Genomic DNA, 17,577 nt, shown 5'->3' on the forward strand with positions numbered 1-17,577 from the left:
GTGTGCCTTGGCTAGCATCAACGTAAAAATGCACATCGTTTATAAACAAAATGAAAGAACTTCAAATGTTAAATGTTTTGAATGTGTATATTTTGTACATAAGAGCACCAGTGCATCAAAGACTGAAGCTAGAGCACATTATCACAAATGTTTAATAATTCATAAGTGTGTTTAATGCAGATGGAAGTTCAAAGATAGATTTTTGGAGCAGTAACTCTGCTCTGCCATTTAGACTTTTTCAAAGAGGAATCTAAGTGAAACATTAGCAGCAGAGAAATAGTTCCTAACTAAGAATTATAGAACCTGTAAAACTTTGCCAAGAGGATCTGCCTTTTGGACACCTGGTCAGTTATTTACTGGTGAAGACTCTCAATATTGTACCAAGCTGTTTCACATGGATGCCACAGTGATCATTTCTGAATTTGAACACAATTATTTTTATAGAACTAGCTATTTATTGTACTGTACTACTGCTGCCTTAATGTAGATTCTACTGTTTTAAATAAACCTTGTCCAGGGGTTGGTGATCATGTCAGTTTTCAGCAGACATTCTGGCCCTACAGTATGTTTGCTCACTTGTGTTAATCCGATGTGAAACCCCACTCACACAGACACAGTCTTTGGGCTTTTGTCACCCTGAGACATTTGCTGAGCTGGCAGAAACCCTCTCTCACTGAACCACCAGTTCAATTGTGTTATGATTGACATGTCCTTCTGAGTTTCTTTCTCTCTCTTTCCTGCCTGTCTGTCACACACAATAGCCCAAATCTTAATTGCCATCAGTAGTTCCAGTGTATTGTGACTGTAGACATATCTGTGACAATTTACTGTAATGTGTGTCCTTTTGTTTTTCCCCTCACAGCCCCAACAGGAAGATCTCCAGCACTGCTTTTGGAAGGTAATTCTGTGTGTGTGTGTGTGTGTGTGTGTGTGTGTGTGTGTGTGTGTGTGTGTGTGTGTGTGTGTGTGTGTGTGTGTGTGTGTTGGGAAGGTCACCCACTTGTACTCTGTTTGTTTATGCATTATATAGCCTTTGCTGCACATGTTTGCTCAATTTTTTTGACACACACACACATACACAGCAAGATTAGTTATCACTCGGCTGCTAGAACATTGTCCTCTTACAGCCAGTTAATTAGTTACTGGTTATTTAGAGAAAACGCTGATCTGAAATCATACGTGCTGCAAACATATTTATTTTTTGCAGTTTGAAAAAAAAAAACTTTAGCGATGTACAGTATCCCTCTCCATGGCCTGCTAGTCTGTACTGAGTGAAGTGTTTTGTATCCAGGGTTTTGTCCTGTTTCCCCCCACAGTAACTGAGTTACAGCGACAGAGTGAAAGTGGCCTGTCAGACCTGATCTATGTTTCCAATATGAGGTTCTGCTCCCTCCCTCTCTTGCTTCTACTGTCCTCTCTCTCTGGTCTGATTACTTCTTCTACTTTATCGCTCCCTTTATCTGTTATTCTGATCCCTCTACTATCTGTTTCCTCTTTTTAGCTACGAGTAGCAGCTCTATAGCTCACTCAGTTGGTTGGTCAGTCCACAAAATGGTCCCCATATTTTAGAGTAAACAATCATTCATGTCTCCTCTCCATATTTCTAATCTCCGTAATGTATTAGAAGCTTGCTATTCGCAAGTAATTTCCATCAGAAGCAAAAGAGGGCAGCTGTGTGTGTGTGTGTGTGTGTGTGTGTGTGTGTGTGTGTGTGTGTGTGTGTGTGTGTGTGTGTGTGTGTGTGTGGTTGTTTCTGTGTGTGTGTGTGTGTGTGTGTGTGTGTGTGTGTGTGTGTGTGTGTGTGTGTGTGTGTGTGTGTGTCTCTGCTTGGCACTGCCCTCATAGATGTATACCATCTATGCAACCTTGCAGAAGAATCACTGCAGAGCTGAGCTCATTACATCTCACACACACACACACACACATACACACACACACACACACACACACACACACACACACACACACACACACACACACACACACACACACACACACACACACACACAGCTGGTCCTCACCTGGGTCTATAACGGGCAGATTCTTAATGTTCGTGTCTCTGTGTGTTTGGCAGGCAGCTGCTTCACAACAGCAACTTGAGCAGCAGTAACGGCAGCACTGAAGACCTTTTCAGAGACAGCATCGACTCCTGCGACATCGACATCAATGAGAAGGTGCGAAGTGTGTGTGTGTGCGCTTTTGTTTATCCATAGTATATATTGATCCTTGGTCTTTCTAGTAAAAACTCTTAATTACCCACAAATTTTTGTAGGAAGTTAGAAGAAATCTTCCTGTTTCTGTGTGACTATTGAAACCTAACCAAACTCAAATATTTTAATATATCTCACCTTAAGCGTTTTTTATGTGACAAGTTGTTCCTGGTAGATGCACAGCTCGAGTAGAGAATGCACAAAGATGAGCCCTGTCAGGATTTTGTCTTTAAAATTAAAGGAATAAGGTTATTATCTTTAAGCTTAAACCTTGGGAGTTGTACAATTTTACAAGTTTACGGGATGTTTTCTAATTTGAAAGTGAATCCCCTCGGTTTCTTTTAGGTCAGCTTTCTGGAAAAGAAGGTGGCAGAGCTGGAGAATGAGATTCTGATGAACGGTGATATCAAGTCCAAGCTGAAGCAGGACAACACACAGCTAGTACACAGGTAGAGAAAACTGTCATTCACAAAAACACCTGGTTCATTTTTGAACAAATAAATGATCAGCACCATATCACAAAAATCATTCTCTGTTACTGCTTATTGTAGAATTGCTTTTTATCCCCAAACATCTAATCATGTCTGCATAATTCAACAATGTAGAAGTATTTTAGTATTGACTGTTTAAAACAAGCTATTTAGTAGTTTGAATGTTGTGCTCATCATCTCAGGGTTAATGAGCTGGAGGAGCAGCTGAAAGATCAGGAGACACGAGGAGAACAAAATCTGCGGGAGGAGCTGAGACGACACCGAGAGTCCTACAGCAAGATGGAGAGAGACAAGGACACACAGATAGAGCTGCTGACCAACCGGTGAGAAGCACAGAAACACAGATAGTCACAAACCCAAACTACACAAACGTATGTGTATTTTATTTATATTCAAATGTATTCAAAGTAGGACGTTTATAATCTGATGCAGAAGTAAGATTTAGATCGGGGTTTTTAGATGTCAAGAACTTTCCATTATCCAGGGGCTCTTAAATCCCTGGATGTGGACGTTGACTTGTGAATGTAAAACTGTAAGCTGAAGAGAGCTCACAGATTCCTCCTGGGTTGAGTTTGATGCCTCCGGAGCTACTGAGAGACACACTCAGCTTATATAAACAGGAAACTGATGTGCAGGACATTGTGTTTTCTCAGAGTCAAGCAGGTGGAGGAGGAGAACAGTGAGATGACCCTTAACATGTCGCGGCTTAAATCGCATTCTGAAAAACTGGATGAGGTGAGCCATATTTACTCTTATTTTCTTTGTTCTGTTCTGTTTTCGATTTTACATTCCAAGGTGTACTGAATATTAAGAGAGTGTTCAAGTGGCATCAACATGAGTCTGAAAACGTTTAAACAACATATTGCACCCAAAGATTTCATGGTACTGTCAATAAGTTAGTAAATGGTGAAAAAAGAATAAGAAACTGCCATTTTAATGAATAAGATGAGGTGTGCCACTGGATGCTGCTGAGCCATACCTCTAATTGAGACAATATCTGTGTTATTGATACAGAAGCAGATACTGTAGTTGTCAACTGTTGCTCACAGAATAAGAATGTGTGACCAAATATGTCATAAAAATGTGAAAAATAACTCTATATTTAAATAAATGTTTGTGGATTCTTTCTTTAAATGAATGCACACTAAAACCCTTTGACCCTTTGTTTCTTAATAGTATATACAAAGGTCTATCATTGTGGATGTATGCAATTCTCTTTATGTGATTTTGAATTTTGAATGACTGCATACTGCAAATAGGAATGTCTGTCTGAGAAGTGAGTATATTCGTCTTATTTGGAATAACACCTCATTTACACAAAATAAACTTCATACGGTAAGTGTGTGCATATCTGTCCTTCGTCAGGAGAAGCAGAGGATGACGGACAAGCTGGAGGACACTAGTCTGCGCCTGAAGGACGAGATGGACCTCTACAGGAAAATGATGGACAAACTGAGACAGAACAGACAGCAGTTCCAGAAAGAAAAGGAAGCCATGCAGGAGGTGGGAAGGACTATTTGATCCAATCAGAAACAGTGGATTGTTTGTTCTGCTTTCACTCTTCTATGTCCCAATGCAATGATGCTGCCTCTTACACCTACACCTTCAAAACACTGCACTGGCATTATATAACATGTTCCATCCGTCCTCTCTGCAGCTCATAGAGGACCTGCGTCGGGAGCTGGAGAACCTGCAGCTCTTCAAGCTGGAGGCAGAGAGGCCCGGCCGCAGCCGCAGCTCCTCCTCCGGGCTGGCAGACTTCAACAGCCGGACCAGGGAGATGGAGCTGGAGCACGAGGTCAAGAGGCTGAAGCAGGTACTGATGGAACACTGTCCAACGTCTTTGTTTTGCATTGTGAGCTCAGGGAGGACTGTATCCGCTGAGTGTGCAGAGATTATTATGAAGCACTTTCACATTGATTTTAAAGATGGGAAGCAAAATGGCGCCTGGTGTACAGCTGCGGTTTGATGCACTTAAGAGTATTCTTTATTTTTTTAAATACATGCACGGAGATGCTAATTTAAAAAGCAGGCTACATAATGAAACCGTCACAGGTTGAATGTTCAACATACTACTGTGAAACCACACAGTTGTTTTTTATTTAAATATTTCAACCAAATACTTGTTTTCTTGTCTTTTTGTGTGTCTCACTTTGACACGGGCTAAATGTTCATTTTATTTCTCTTTCTTAATACTATTATTATAACTTGACACTATGCTACAAATGACTCAAAGTCAGGAGTATGGAATTTAAACACGATCAACACAAGTTTATCTTGTCCCTGCAATATCTCAGAGAAAACATATTCACACACAATGACTCAATTAGAGCCTTGTCATTTTGTCCAATATACCTGCACAGTGATTCGGATTGGCTACTGGAGAATCAGGGTCAGAATATCTTTATTCGTCCCACAGAGGGGAAATGTGCATTTGTTACAGCAAGAAAAAGAGCCAAAGACAGCTTAGTATTAACCCTGCACAACAGGAAGATCTCCAGCACTGCCAAAGCCACAGCAAAGCCACACTTTTGTTTTTTACGCTTAATGGACCACTTTGAAACAGAGTGGGTGTAGGCAGAATATATTATCATACCAGTTAATAACATTGGCTCCATGTATTCCCTTAAAAGCCCCTTTAACAGCAGCGCAACCCTTGACATACTGATCGTTTGGTCATGGAGCTTACCCCATCCTCAGCACAGTTTGATATCCACTGCATGTGATCTGTATCATTTTCTTCTGCTCTTACATTTCTGTATTCCCAGGCACAGTGACATTTGCCTCTATTATCTGCCTGCCAGACTTAAATGTCATGTAACTGTTTCCAGTCCTGCGAAGTGTACAGACCTGATGCAAAGTGAACATTAGTTTAGAGACCAGGGAGAAGACGAGTGTTTTTCAGATCTCACCGATGAGGCTAGTGACAGAAGAAGTTATAATACTATTTGAAGTTGTAGAGAAGCCTGTGTCTGACTCATTTTTTATGAATTGTATTGATATGCATTAGCAATGGTGCTCCATAGGGCCATCTGAAAGTTACTAAACCCTCCAAGCCTTGAAGCAGTTCTGGAAGTGAGTTAGAAGTGCTGATTTGCACTGTTTATATCTTATCAGGGACTAAGATGGTAAAATACATGTCCCCCTGTGGCCTCAGTCCACACTGGTCACACTAGGTGCAGGCAAGCATGAAGGGGAATGATGATAATGGTTTTATTTCCAGCTTCTATCAGCAGATTCTTCTTTTTTCTCTCTCAACATATCAACTTGTATCCTGAGCTACTTCCTGAAGTATTTGATTAAGAACAATTCAATTAGATTGCCTGTGGTTGGATAAATTATCCAATTTGAGAGTCACAGCCCAGTGACGTCCACGGGGAGAAGCTCACTATATTATGCTTGCCTGTGCACTTCTCTAAATGTCTGTATGTGTGTGTCCAGCCATTTGTGTCCCAGGACTTTCTTCTCCCTGAATTCCAGCACCTGCTGTTGTCTGGGGCTCGGCTCCGTCCTGGTCTCATGGTAAAACTGCGTCTGTGACCTCCTGATTAACCACTAATAGCACTACTGAGCTTGCCCAAACTGAATTGGGGTCAGTTTCTGCAATTCCCCTCACTAACGGTGGAGGATAGAGAGAGGGGAAAAGCAAACTGACCTCTTGTCAGTATTCACAGGCAACTTAATCATGGAGCTTTCATAACACGTCAGACGAAGCAGGGGAGCAGTTTGTTCTGTAACACGCGTAACCCATGTTATGTCCCGTAGGTGTTGCCATAATAGATTGCTGTGTTTACTGCTGTATGAGATAAGTGCACTGTATGGGTGTGAAGCTTGAGTAGAGACAATCCCTCAAAAGTATTATGACCACCGATGCACTTGTGTTGTCGAGATTGTTATCTAATTCCTTATATATCTCTTTCTCCTCTTCTTCCCTCCCCGACTGTGTTTTTAGGAGAATCAGAAGCTGAGGGAGCAGAACGACGAGCTCAACGGTCAGATCCTCAGCCTCAGCCTGTATGAAGCTAAGACCCTGTTCGCCACACAGACCAAGGCCCAGTCTCTAGCTGCTGAGATAGAAAACGCCTCCAGAGATCAGGTAACATCACAACAAGATACAGACCAGCTATGCATATTTTATTATGAACATTACTCTTGTGCAAACTACCAAGTTTATTCATTTAATTAATCTGAAATATGTTACAGGTGCCGTCCATACATTAGTTGGAGTGTATTTGTAGGTCATATCACAGCATGACAGGGATATAGATATTACATTATGTTAGATTTGCATTTATGTGCATAATATGGTGGTCCTTTCTCACATAGACTGTAAGACACTGAGCCAAATGAAGTCTGTAATTAAAGCAGCTTTAGAGCTACAACAAATTGTGGATTGATCAATGAATAGTTAACTAGGCAGTGGATTAGCAACTGTATTGATAATGGATTCACCTTTGAAGGAATTATTTAAGCAACATGCAGCATTTATAACAAATAGCAGCATTAATAACAACTTGTGTAGCAATATAAACATAATTGTATATGTACCATATAAGTGAGTAAAGCATTTTTTTAGCTCTCACAATAGTTCCAAACAAAAGCTCTTGAGTCATCAGGCCTATAAATAGGTCCGATTAGGGTTGACCTTTTTGCCAAACTGAAATGAAAAGGTGTATGACGTACGTCTCTTTCCACAGTTAATGGAAGCCTTGAAAGAGCAGGAAGAAATCAACATTCGACTGCGACAGTACATGGACAAAATCATTCTGTCCATCCTGGACCACAACCCCTCCATCCTGGAGATCAAGGGCGACTAGCAGTGACTCAACTGGAGTGAGAATCGGTCTCGGGCGAATGAAGATCATTCCAGTTGTTTGATCAGAAACTTTAACCTGAGGCAGGAATCTGTACAGGACAACAGAGACAACCAGAGCCAGTCGTAGAAACTGGAACATAAATAGACACACATCGCCCCCTGCTGCTTATGGCAGGGAAGGACATTCTACAGTGGGATTAAGTGCTGAACTGACCGCAGGTCATACTACTGTGACTCTTCTAATCGATCTGTCCTGCTCTTTTTTATTCACTGTCTATGCTGTGAACTGTAGATACTGTCACAACGTTTATCTCATACAACAAAACAGGAATATCCTGCGCTCAACATGCTTTGAGGATTAACAGAGTCGCTGAAAGAAGTACACTCGACATACTGTGTTACCTTGACATAAAAACTGGAACAATGTAAAAAACCTGATATGGGTTGTATTGTATCCTGGTGTAATGTTGGCTGTATTATCCGCAGATAGAAAGTTTGGTATGATTTCTTTGGAACATTGAAGCAGACTAAACCTGAGTCTCAGAGGCATGAAGGCCGACCAGAGTATTGCCTGATCTGTAAACTGCCCATCTTTTCTCCTCTGACATGTAGGTGTTTGTTGACGATGAATCATGGATAGGCACGTTTTTAGAGAGGATTGAGAAAAGTGTAAAGAGAAAGAAACGAATAAGAGCGCCTTTAGCTACAAGGGTAAACAGAAGTTGTGCGCGACAGATGATGGACCACGTATGCAAGCAAAGGAGGGTTTTAGTAAAGTTGGTGATGGTACATTGCAGGTGAATTTGTTTATTTTTGAGAACATGTCTTCCAGTAACCTTGCAACAGCACTTGCAGAGTCAATCAGTCCAATAGTGGCCCTTAGTTTGTTCAGATGAGTAGTCGAGTGTCACTTTAAGGAGCAGAAGCTGCAACCAAGGAGTGTCTTTAAACTGGAACTTCTGAGGCTGCTATTTGCTAGCAACACATTGGCGAATAGGTTCATTGTTGCTAGCAATAGACCCCAATGATGTTGAACAGAATTGTGAGCTATGAATGTACAGGGTGGATTTATGTTGAAGTGACTGGAAGCCATTGTAACATGGTTTACTGAATCCTCTCTCTTTGCTCAGTGAAATCACCCTAGATATTGTACGTGAGCATGCACAGGAGACTCACTTTTTGGCACAAAAACTGGATTAGCAATCTCATTAAAGCCTACATGTTGCAAATAGTTTTTTGTGCCCTCTGAAACTCTCTAATACTGTAAATATGAATGTACAACTGGATATTTCACTTTCCGTGAGGCTAAAAAAGGCTTTTTGACTTGAAATCACTGTAATTGGTCAAGATGTGTTGAAACACACATGTACAGTATTAGGTACTGTAATGAAGAGGGCATTGTTGGGGGAGGGGAGACAATTTTAATCTGCTGTATCATGTAATTATTCCAAAACCTAAGTTTTGCTTCCTTGCACAAGAAAAAACGTGTTTGTTTCTTTATGCATGGTTCACCTTTTCTTCTGTCTGTGCCTTTGAGGACATTTTTCAAGACGATGTGCTATAGATTTACATAGTTTTCTGAAGGTGCATTCTATGTCTACGTCTGACATATTTTTTTGACTTGTAAATGTTGTAATTATATAGTGATTTGTATTCATGTGCCACTCACCACTCTTTTTCAGATTGATACTATAAAAACTATTTTATACAGTTTTATCAAAAAAAACCTTGTGATTCCTTAGGTGTCCTTTTAGAAAAGCGTTATAGCACAATGCTTTGTATGGTACGAAGGTTAGCATTTTGGGAACATTTGGTCAACAGTCAGTGTAATGACTTTTTCAATGCAGTTGGGGATGTTTTGTTTCATTTCTCAATCTGTTTTGTTACGGTAAGTCCTTTGCTTTTCAACCTGCTTTGAACTGGCTTTTTATGGTTGAAAGCTGTCTTCCTAACTCAAACTAAATGGTGAACATTATGAGCAATATTAACTTATTTACCTATACCTGCAGATTTGTGTCTTGTTTTGCTTCTCAAATCTCTTCATTCTATAGCTGCTCGTGCCATTCTAGATTTAAGAAAATTAATAAACGATACATTAAGCTGTCATCATTAGTGCTATCCAATGATGCAATGTAACTATAAACAGCAATAACAATTGCTTTGGCAGTGATACTGTCTCATTAAATGTCTTATGTTGAATTAGTTTATTTCCATTTATGTAATTTCTCAAATAATAAAACACTTATTATTTGCCCACAGTGTACACTGCTGATGTCTACGTTTCCATGATGTGGTATTCTGTTCTGTAAATAAAAACATTTGAGCCTAAATATCCAATTCTTTCAAGTTGCCTGACTGATTTCAGAATTTACACTCAATGTTAATGAAACCGGGTTGAATCAGGTGGAATAACTCGATAGACTTTATTTTTAATATTGGAAAAAGCACTCAGCCCTTAAGACTGGAGCTGTGTTAGGGAAGGGATAAATTGACCCAGTATTTAGTCAAAGATATGTGACCAACAGAACAGAATATAAACCCTGACAATACACCATGGGTGTATTTTCAACTTATTACACTATTAAATAGCCTACACTGTGTAAGTGTTACCTTCTTACACTCTGTTTCTATATTCAAAAGGGTATCGTATTGTCATATTAATAATTAAAACACGAGAAAAAATTCTATTAACAGAGCATTTTTCAGTATTTATTTAAACTGTCAATTCAAATATTCTTACTGAAAATGAATTTGTTCCATGTGGAAATTAACAGGGCAATTTGTATTTATTATACCAGCCAATTATGATACGTCTACAGTTAATGTAGCCTATTATTATTACTGTGCGAAGCTGTTTATTCCTTGGTCTGATTTATGAAAAAAATATCTGGTTCCAAAACGTTTGAAGGTTGTATAGGTCTACTCCCTCGCAGATAATAGAATACAGTAAAACAGATGATTAATTAATAAGAAATATAAAGCTATTATTTGGCGCAAATATGAGTCTTAACAACGACTCCGAGAGCCTTTTGTCTGCAAAGAAGTGGGTTAGTTTGCATCATTTTTTTTGAGAAGTGGCTCTTTTGACGCAAGGGGTCACTGTTTAAGCAAACACATTACTATTGCTGTCGTACTCTGCTCACAAACTCCAAGAAACAAACAACCAGATTAACATACTAACATGTTAAGCCTATAGGCCAGGGGGTTTAATGTTTGATACTCATAGAAAACTGTTGGTAAACCCCAAACCTATTCAACTGGATTTAAAAAAAAAAAAAGTAACTCTAGAAATATACCCACAAATATGACATTGTTTTCTGGCGCCTCCAATTGGCCAGGCGTTTGCTCCATCTTGTTGTTCCCACAGCGCGTGCTACCCGGGGAGTTGTGCCTCAGGCTAAAGTACAGGTAAAATGGAATTTCATTTAGGATTCAAAGTAAATTAAAGGGATTTATTTTCGATTGAAAGTTTTGGGGGGATTTTTTCCTGTATTTTGTTAACTGTTGTTGCTTTCCCAAATAATGAGCTCATGTACCGTCAACAGTCGATACCACAGTACCGGTTAATCACAAGGCTAGTTTAGCCGGCGCTGAGTTTAGCTAGCGCAGGGCTAACGCGGTGCCCGGCATATCACTTTTTTAACAACATGTGAGTCTGTATGTGAGTCAGCGTGGAGAACAGTCTCCTTCTAAAAAAAGACAGAGTTTATTGGCTTCCTCAATAGTTTTCCCACGCAACACATGGCAGGAAAGTAGCCTGACACTGTGAATCCTGTGATTATACAGGTGCTGCTAGCATATAGGGAAACTAGTGTGTACCAAAAAAAAAAATGCTAAAAAAGATTCATTGTGATATTTCTTATTTTTCTTAAGCTCCTTAATAACTCTTTAATGGGTTTGTTTCTTTTTGTTTTATCCCCCTGGCTCTTTTTGGATGTGTTATTTAGGTTTATTGTCTTTAATGTATGTGTCTTTGATATAATCTTGCTAATTGTGATTATTCAAACGCTAATCATACATTTTATATATATATGCATGTTTTTTTCTTTTAGGCATCATAAACAATATCCACAAGTGAAAAAAGTATTAAAGATAATTTAACAATTCGCAGTTATTAGTTTTCATCATTTAAATGTATTTTCTGAGATGTTTTTTTCCTGCCAGGAGAAGAAACCAAGCATGGTTGCTTGCTAATATATTCAACATCAACTCAGAATCCAAATTATTTAAAGTGTTTGATTAATTCCTCCCTACTTTTTGTAAATCAACAAACCGAGTGAACCAAGTGATTTATGTGTTTTATGCCTATCAATGCCTTGGGAGAACTTGCCAGCTGAAAGATATCAATTATTCATGTTATTAATGTCCATGCAGAAAACAATTTAAAAAATGTCCTTCCTAAAAGCCCAACTTAAATCTTTCCACTTGTTTTACCAATAGGAGGATTCATCTTCTGGAGAACATCATTTTCCTATAGACGTTAAAAAAACATTATATTTCTTGTAGTTGTTTTCTTTCATTCTTTGCACTAACACCAAACCCTCCGACTAATTCACAGGTGACGTGATGCTTCATAATGGTACAAAATATGAAAGAAGAAGAGGAGAGACGCGTCACTACCCCTTTAAAGTCGGAGATGAGGTTCCCGTCACAGGTTTGGTAAATGGAGCTGTCACTCTCAATGGCTGCCCAGCTGCTTCCACTAGAGAAAGTAAGAGTACACCAGTCTGCACACGGGACGATGTCAAACCACAATGCATGGTCAATGGTTATATTGACCATGGGGACAAGGGCCAGCGCACAAAAGGCACGCCCCGAGGGACCCTGGGAAAACATGAAAGCACAATTTCAGCTGCCCCTGATGCTTCAGCAGCTGTAAGGGTCCGCAGTGCAAGGCCTTCAGGTGGTCCGTCAGTGAATGGGACCCCCAGTCTAGACTCTGTTGCTCCTCTCTGTAATTCTCAACAAATGGCACCACAACCCAACCCGTCATCAACAGCAAAGAAACGGAGATGGAGGAAATTCAGAGAAAAGAAGAGGTAGGTCAACTACCTTGTAACATATTTGAAAGAATCACTGGGATAAAACCGTGAATCTTTTTTTAATTAATTTGGTGTCATAAGTACATTTCCGGTGGACAAAAAGTAAAAACTACAACTTAACACAGCTTCCATTGACATTGACAAATAATACATTTTAGTAAATATTTGTTCCATTTGAAAGGTTTTTAGTTCTCACACACAATGCAACTCAATAGAACCTCGCTCCTTCATATAGTACAACATGTATTGTAGGTACCATTTTTTTTAAATATGTAAAAAACTACATATGTTGGCCACATGGTCACTTTTTCTTGTCAACGGAAAAGGCGCTAATCTTTTTTTTATCAAACTCATGGCAAGAATGATAATGATATTAACATAATTCTAAACTACTATTGCATTTGCTTCCATTAATGAGACTCACCCACAACAGTCAGATAATACCAAAATTCAATGGCCAATTTCCCTTGTTTTTTTGTTTTATTTTCAAAAGAATACATTTGCCTGATTGTTGAATACAAAGGTAATATGAGACCTATCAATCTGCTGACTTTTATAGAAACATCCATCCACCAGCGTTGCCACCACAAGAGGAGGAAGACTGGGAAAGTCAGATCAAAGAGGTCACACTGACTGGCTGGGACAACATGTGTTCTGGCTTCATGCCCTACGGTAAAGAAATGGTTAAATATCCACATACAGCACTGTAGCCATAGTATATGCTGATGTCACCCGAAATATCTGAATACATTCTTATTAGGATAATTACAGTAGTATCGTTACCATAGTGTTCAATTGAAGGAAACTGAACATGAATAAAACCAATTTTCGAGGTTTATCTAACAACAAGCTATTTCCACTGAGGTTAATCTCAAGTCTAAAGCTGTTATGATCCAGGTCAGGTGCAGTACAAATGTCTAACTGGTATTTTGTGCCTCCTTCAGGTCCAGAAGATGTGATCCATTATGATTTAAGGAATTTGACAATTAAGCAAACGGACCCAGTGGACCTGCCGGTGACAGCCAAGTACAGCCCGGCCGAGCTCCACCGACAGCCCGTCAAATGGTGGAGCTTGGAGGTTCCCACTGAGGCCGGCCAGTTTGCAGATGCTGATGCAGATGCAGATGCTGAGTAAGCCAGATGTTTGCTGTAATGTTAGAGTCATTTGTAATTCTATGTTCATGTACCAAAAGTAACTGAGGCGTTCTGCCGTGAGTTAGCACTTGTTTTCATTGTACAGATTTGAGGATCTTGGAGAGTACCCATGGGTGGGATATTTATTTTAGTAAGCATCAGTTTTATTTTCCCAATCTTAAACAATAGTGGAAGAAATCCAATGTTATGTTATGCTACAAAATGAAACTTATGAATGCTATCTGATTTCAAAGATTGAAGTTTGGACCCAAGGTACGCAGTCAGGTTATAGTTTTTTTTATTGTAGGTTTGATTTGTACGTTTTATATTTTAACATTTATTTGTTAGGCTTCTTTGAGTTTAGGGATTAATTTTAGATAAACCAACATACTATCCTGTTTGTACCGCTTCTGTGATCGTTGTTACTGAAACTAGTCCAAACTGAGAACACTGAGTTGATGTAAAGTTGCTCTCTGGGATATAAATTCTATAGTTTTATGAATTGCAAGTTCAAGTACACAAAGGAACAATTTTAATTTAAGTACTATCAACCTAAGCAAGAAATTACAGTAACTTATGTTACAAGAAACCCAACATTGCTCTCTAAGACTTTCATTTGCAAAATAACAATAAATCAAATGTTCTTCTACCTTCTGGTACCGTATCCCTGCGTGTTTATCTCTGCTCTGTTGTCAAAATGAGGTTTATTTTGACGCCTGGGCTTTCCAGGAACAGTTGGGCCTCCTCTGCTCAGATCTCTCTCTATTTTAACAAATAAAGCTCACGTCTACAGTATGTCATGTTGACTTGTTTAAATCATACCGGTATCATTTCATGGAGCTTTCAGAAGTGACGACGGCTTTTCGCCACTAGATGGTAGAGTTGGTAACACAATTGTGATTTCTTTAAGTTATTCCACACACCTTTGGGAGTTCAGTGGGTTCATTCCCAAGGACTTGCTAGGCACAAGCACTTACTTGCACACTGTTTAAACCCCACATACCCCTGGCGTTTAATTCAGAATGCAACTCAAGATGTTAAGTGCTACTACGCTGATAAATATAATCCTATAGCTCTAAATCATTCATAACTGCAAACACTGTGTCAATAATAGATTGAGGTCATAATATCTGATGAAATCCAGTGTCATGCAATCTGATGAGACTTTGTTGTTCTAAGCAGAGTTCTTGGTGTATACAATATTAGATTATTCTCTATCAAGGAGATGAAGTAGCTTTTGATATTCACCAGCCAGCTGTGTACATTTCATTGTTGATCAAAGGGGCAAATATGAGTGGAAGTGTGGTGAGGGTGATGATAGAGGGAGATGACGTTCCGTTCTGGTGTTTGCAGACACTTAAGATAGAGAGTGAATGGTTCCTGTTTAAATACTCGTCATACTGTAGGAGTTTCAGACATTATTGTGTTAGACGCATCCCAAAATAAAGGGTGTCCGAGGTTTTCTAAATGCTTGAAAGGATGATTTTACAATGTGAATTTGAATCTGTTCGTCGTTGACTGTTTAAAGCCTGAGTTTCCAGGAGGACAACCCCACATTGGATGTCATTGTTAATTTACCCGACCAATGATCATTCGTTGCAAACTTGGCTGGATCTTAAGTGAAAATCCCCTCCAAAGCACAATTCACATATGCTATTTGTTTGATCTTGGAATGTTTGATGAATATTTGTCAACGAGAAGAAGTCTCTCCTAAGCCCAGAAACCATAAACCCAGGAATCTATTCTGTCATGTCATCGTGAGATTAAGTTGATGCTTCTTTGACAGGAAGTGTAACATTACTGTTTTCACATCCATGTGTCCTGTTTATTTAGTGTAAATGCTTTTCACTAAACTTAATAAAGTCGCCCTCGATACACAGAATCAGTTTATACAACCCGTCTGTTTTTCATTGTTATTTGCGCCCTCAAAAAACACTAAAGCGTTGTGAGATGCTGCTTCACATTGTCAAACCTTGACTAAAACAGCATCGTTTTCTTTTCTGAGTTTTTTCTTTAGGGTGGATTTCCCCTTTACTGCTGCAGTAGCTGTAATCATCTTTCATTATACATTTGTGGGGGTGGTATCAGAGTTAAATTAAGGAATAGCTTGTCTCATACTTGTTGTAATCCTGCTGAGTGATAAATGCCTCTTCATGTCTCAATGGAGCCTTTTTCCACTTCCTGCCTGCGTTTGGAGAAATAAGCAGACTGCTGGCCCTCCTACATCCCAACTGCAGTTATTGCATGGGTCAAGTTCAGCTCATTGCTTATAGCTCATGTTTTCACTGAAATGGAGTACACTATAAGTTATTGGAGTCCACTGAACAACCATTTTATCTCGTTTTATCGATAGCCAGGTAGTCTTTTATAGTAAGGGCATTTCCCAGTGCTGCGATCACTTTGGAAAACCAGCGCCAGGCCTTTTCAGTGCCACATTTCTTCGATGTGAATCACCTCCAGTTAACCAGTTCATCTGGTTCTAGTGTGGCCAGTCATTTAGCATTCAACGTCTCGCTTGATCTGGCAACATAATGGTTTGTTAGGCTGGTACAGGACGAGACCTTGCAGCAGACAGGAGGGAGGACTGTGGTCAGTTTAACTTCCTACAGCTGACCAAAGCAAATACATTGTGGTAGTGGATAGACATTTTTCATCATCAATCATCATATTCTAAAAGAGCGGTCTTAAATCGCTAATCTTTCCTGTGATTATATGTGGAAGCAGCAGCAACATTCCCATCCTAGATGTTGGTATTCAACTTAAATTGTTCAAATGTACTGTGTATCTTGTTATTGTTAAACAATGCAAGATAATAAACGAGAATTAATGGATCTTACCAACAAGTCGCCACAACTGTGCACTATGGAATTATTGATTCAGAACAATGAACATAACCATCGTATATTATTAAGTCAATCTGTCGAGGCCATTATTCACACTAGATCTATATTTATCCGCAGCCTGAAAAAGTCCTCAACAAACGTAATAGTATCTCTTGTGAGAGTAACGTTAGCTAAAGTACCCAGCTGTTTAAGAAAATCACTGACCCCTTTTTCTTCTAATATAATCTTAAATAAATAACACAAGCGTCACAAATATATAAATGTAAAATAGAATAGAATCCTTTATTGTTATTATACAGGTACAATGAGATGACTAGAGCTACTCCTTTTTCTAAAGTGCCATTAAAAAAACAAAACAAGAGACGTACAACATTCAGGAGGAGACAACATACAAACAACATGCATTCATACTTCAATATTCAGAAAGAGTTAAAGTGCAGGAATATATCGGTTTAAGTAAAATAAATATGTTTTATGTTTTTATGTAAAAGATATATATATACAGTGGGGCAAAAAAGTATTTAGTCAGCCACCAATGGTGCAAGTTCTCCCACTTAAAAAGAGGAAAGAGGCCTGTAATTTTCATCCTAGGTATACCTCAACTATGAGAGGCAAAATGAGAAAAAAAATCCACAAAATCACTATCTGATTTTTAAAGAATTTATTTGCAAATTATGGTGGAAAATAAGTATTTGGTCACCTACAAACAAACAAGATTTCTGGCTCTCACAGACCTGTAACTTCTTCTTTAAGAGCCTCCTCTGTCCTCCACTTGTTAACTGTATTAATGGCACCTGTTTGAACTCGTTATCAGTATAAAAGACACCTGTCCACAACCTCAAACAGTCATACTCCAAACTCCACTATGGCCAAGACCAAAGAGCTGTCAAAGGACACCAGAAACAAAATTGTGGACCTGCACCAGGCTGGGAAGACTGAATCTGCAATAGGTAAGCAGCTTGGTGTGAAGAAATCAACTGTGGGAGCAATTATTAGAAAATGGAAGACATACAAGACCACTGATAATCTCCCTCGATCTGG

At 39.1% G+C, this 17,577-nt stretch overlaps 2 protein-coding genes across 2 annotated transcripts in view; both read left to right on the top strand.

Moving 5' to 3' along the window:
• rab11fip4b (RAB11 family interacting protein 4 (class II) b) overlaps positions 1 to 9,841 on the top strand; it is a 14,175-nt gene extending 4,334 nt beyond the window's left edge. The window contains exons 3-12 of the mRNA XM_010774100.1: positions 863 to 898; positions 2,075 to 2,174; positions 2,556 to 2,659; positions 2,884 to 3,024; positions 3,355 to 3,436; positions 4,067 to 4,204; positions 4,359 to 4,517; positions 6,143 to 6,223; positions 6,654 to 6,797; positions 7,399 to 9,841. Coding sequence (XP_010772402.1) covers positions 863 to 898; positions 2,075 to 2,174; positions 2,556 to 2,659; positions 2,884 to 3,024; positions 3,355 to 3,436; positions 4,067 to 4,204; positions 4,359 to 4,517; positions 6,143 to 6,223; positions 6,654 to 6,797; positions 7,399 to 7,518 — 1,105 coding nt within the window. The 3' untranslated portion in view covers positions 7,519 to 9,841. The remainder of the gene's footprint in view (positions 1 to 862; positions 899 to 2,074; positions 2,175 to 2,555; positions 2,660 to 2,883; positions 3,025 to 3,354; positions 3,437 to 4,066; positions 4,205 to 4,358; positions 4,518 to 6,142; positions 6,224 to 6,653; positions 6,798 to 7,398) is intronic.
• A 993-nt stretch (positions 9,842 to 10,834) lies between these two features.
• LOC104947973 (uncharacterized) lies at positions 10,835 to 14,342 on the top strand. The gene is made up of 4 exons (XM_010774101.1): positions 10,835 to 10,925; positions 12,076 to 12,556; positions 13,119 to 13,231; positions 13,504 to 14,342. The coding sequence occupies exons 2-4, from the start codon at positions 12,084 to 12,086 to the stop codon at positions 13,692 to 13,694; spliced, it is 777 nt and encodes a 258-aa protein (XP_010772403.1). The 5' UTR covers positions 10,835 to 10,925; positions 12,076 to 12,083; the 3' UTR covers positions 13,695 to 14,342.
• The last annotated feature ends 3,235 nt before the right edge of the window (positions 14,343 to 17,577 follow it).

The sequence above is a fragment of the Notothenia coriiceps genome, unplaced genomic scaffold (assembly GCF_000735185.1).
Source record: "Notothenia coriiceps isolate Sejong01 unplaced genomic scaffold, NC01 NC01_scaffold00013590, whole genome shotgun sequence".
NCBI lineage: Eukaryota > Metazoa > Chordata > Actinopteri > Perciformes > Nototheniidae > Notothenia > Notothenia coriiceps.

What these genes read in the sequence shown, in the direction of transcription:
- LOC104947973 (XM_010774101.1), top strand. Translation starts at nt 12,084, where the DNA reads ATGCTTCATAATGGTACAAAATATGAAAGAAGAAGAGGAGAGACGCGT. An exon ending in AAATTCAGAGAAAAGAAGAG is followed by an intron (nt 12,557 to 13,118) that starts GTAGGTCAACTA and finishes TGACTTTTATAG; the next exon opens with AAACATCCATCCACCAGCGT. An exon ending in TTCTGGCTTCATGCCCTACG is followed by an intron (nt 13,232 to 13,503) that starts GTAAAGAAATGG and finishes TGCCTCCTTCAG; the next exon opens with GTCCAGAAGATGTGATCCAT.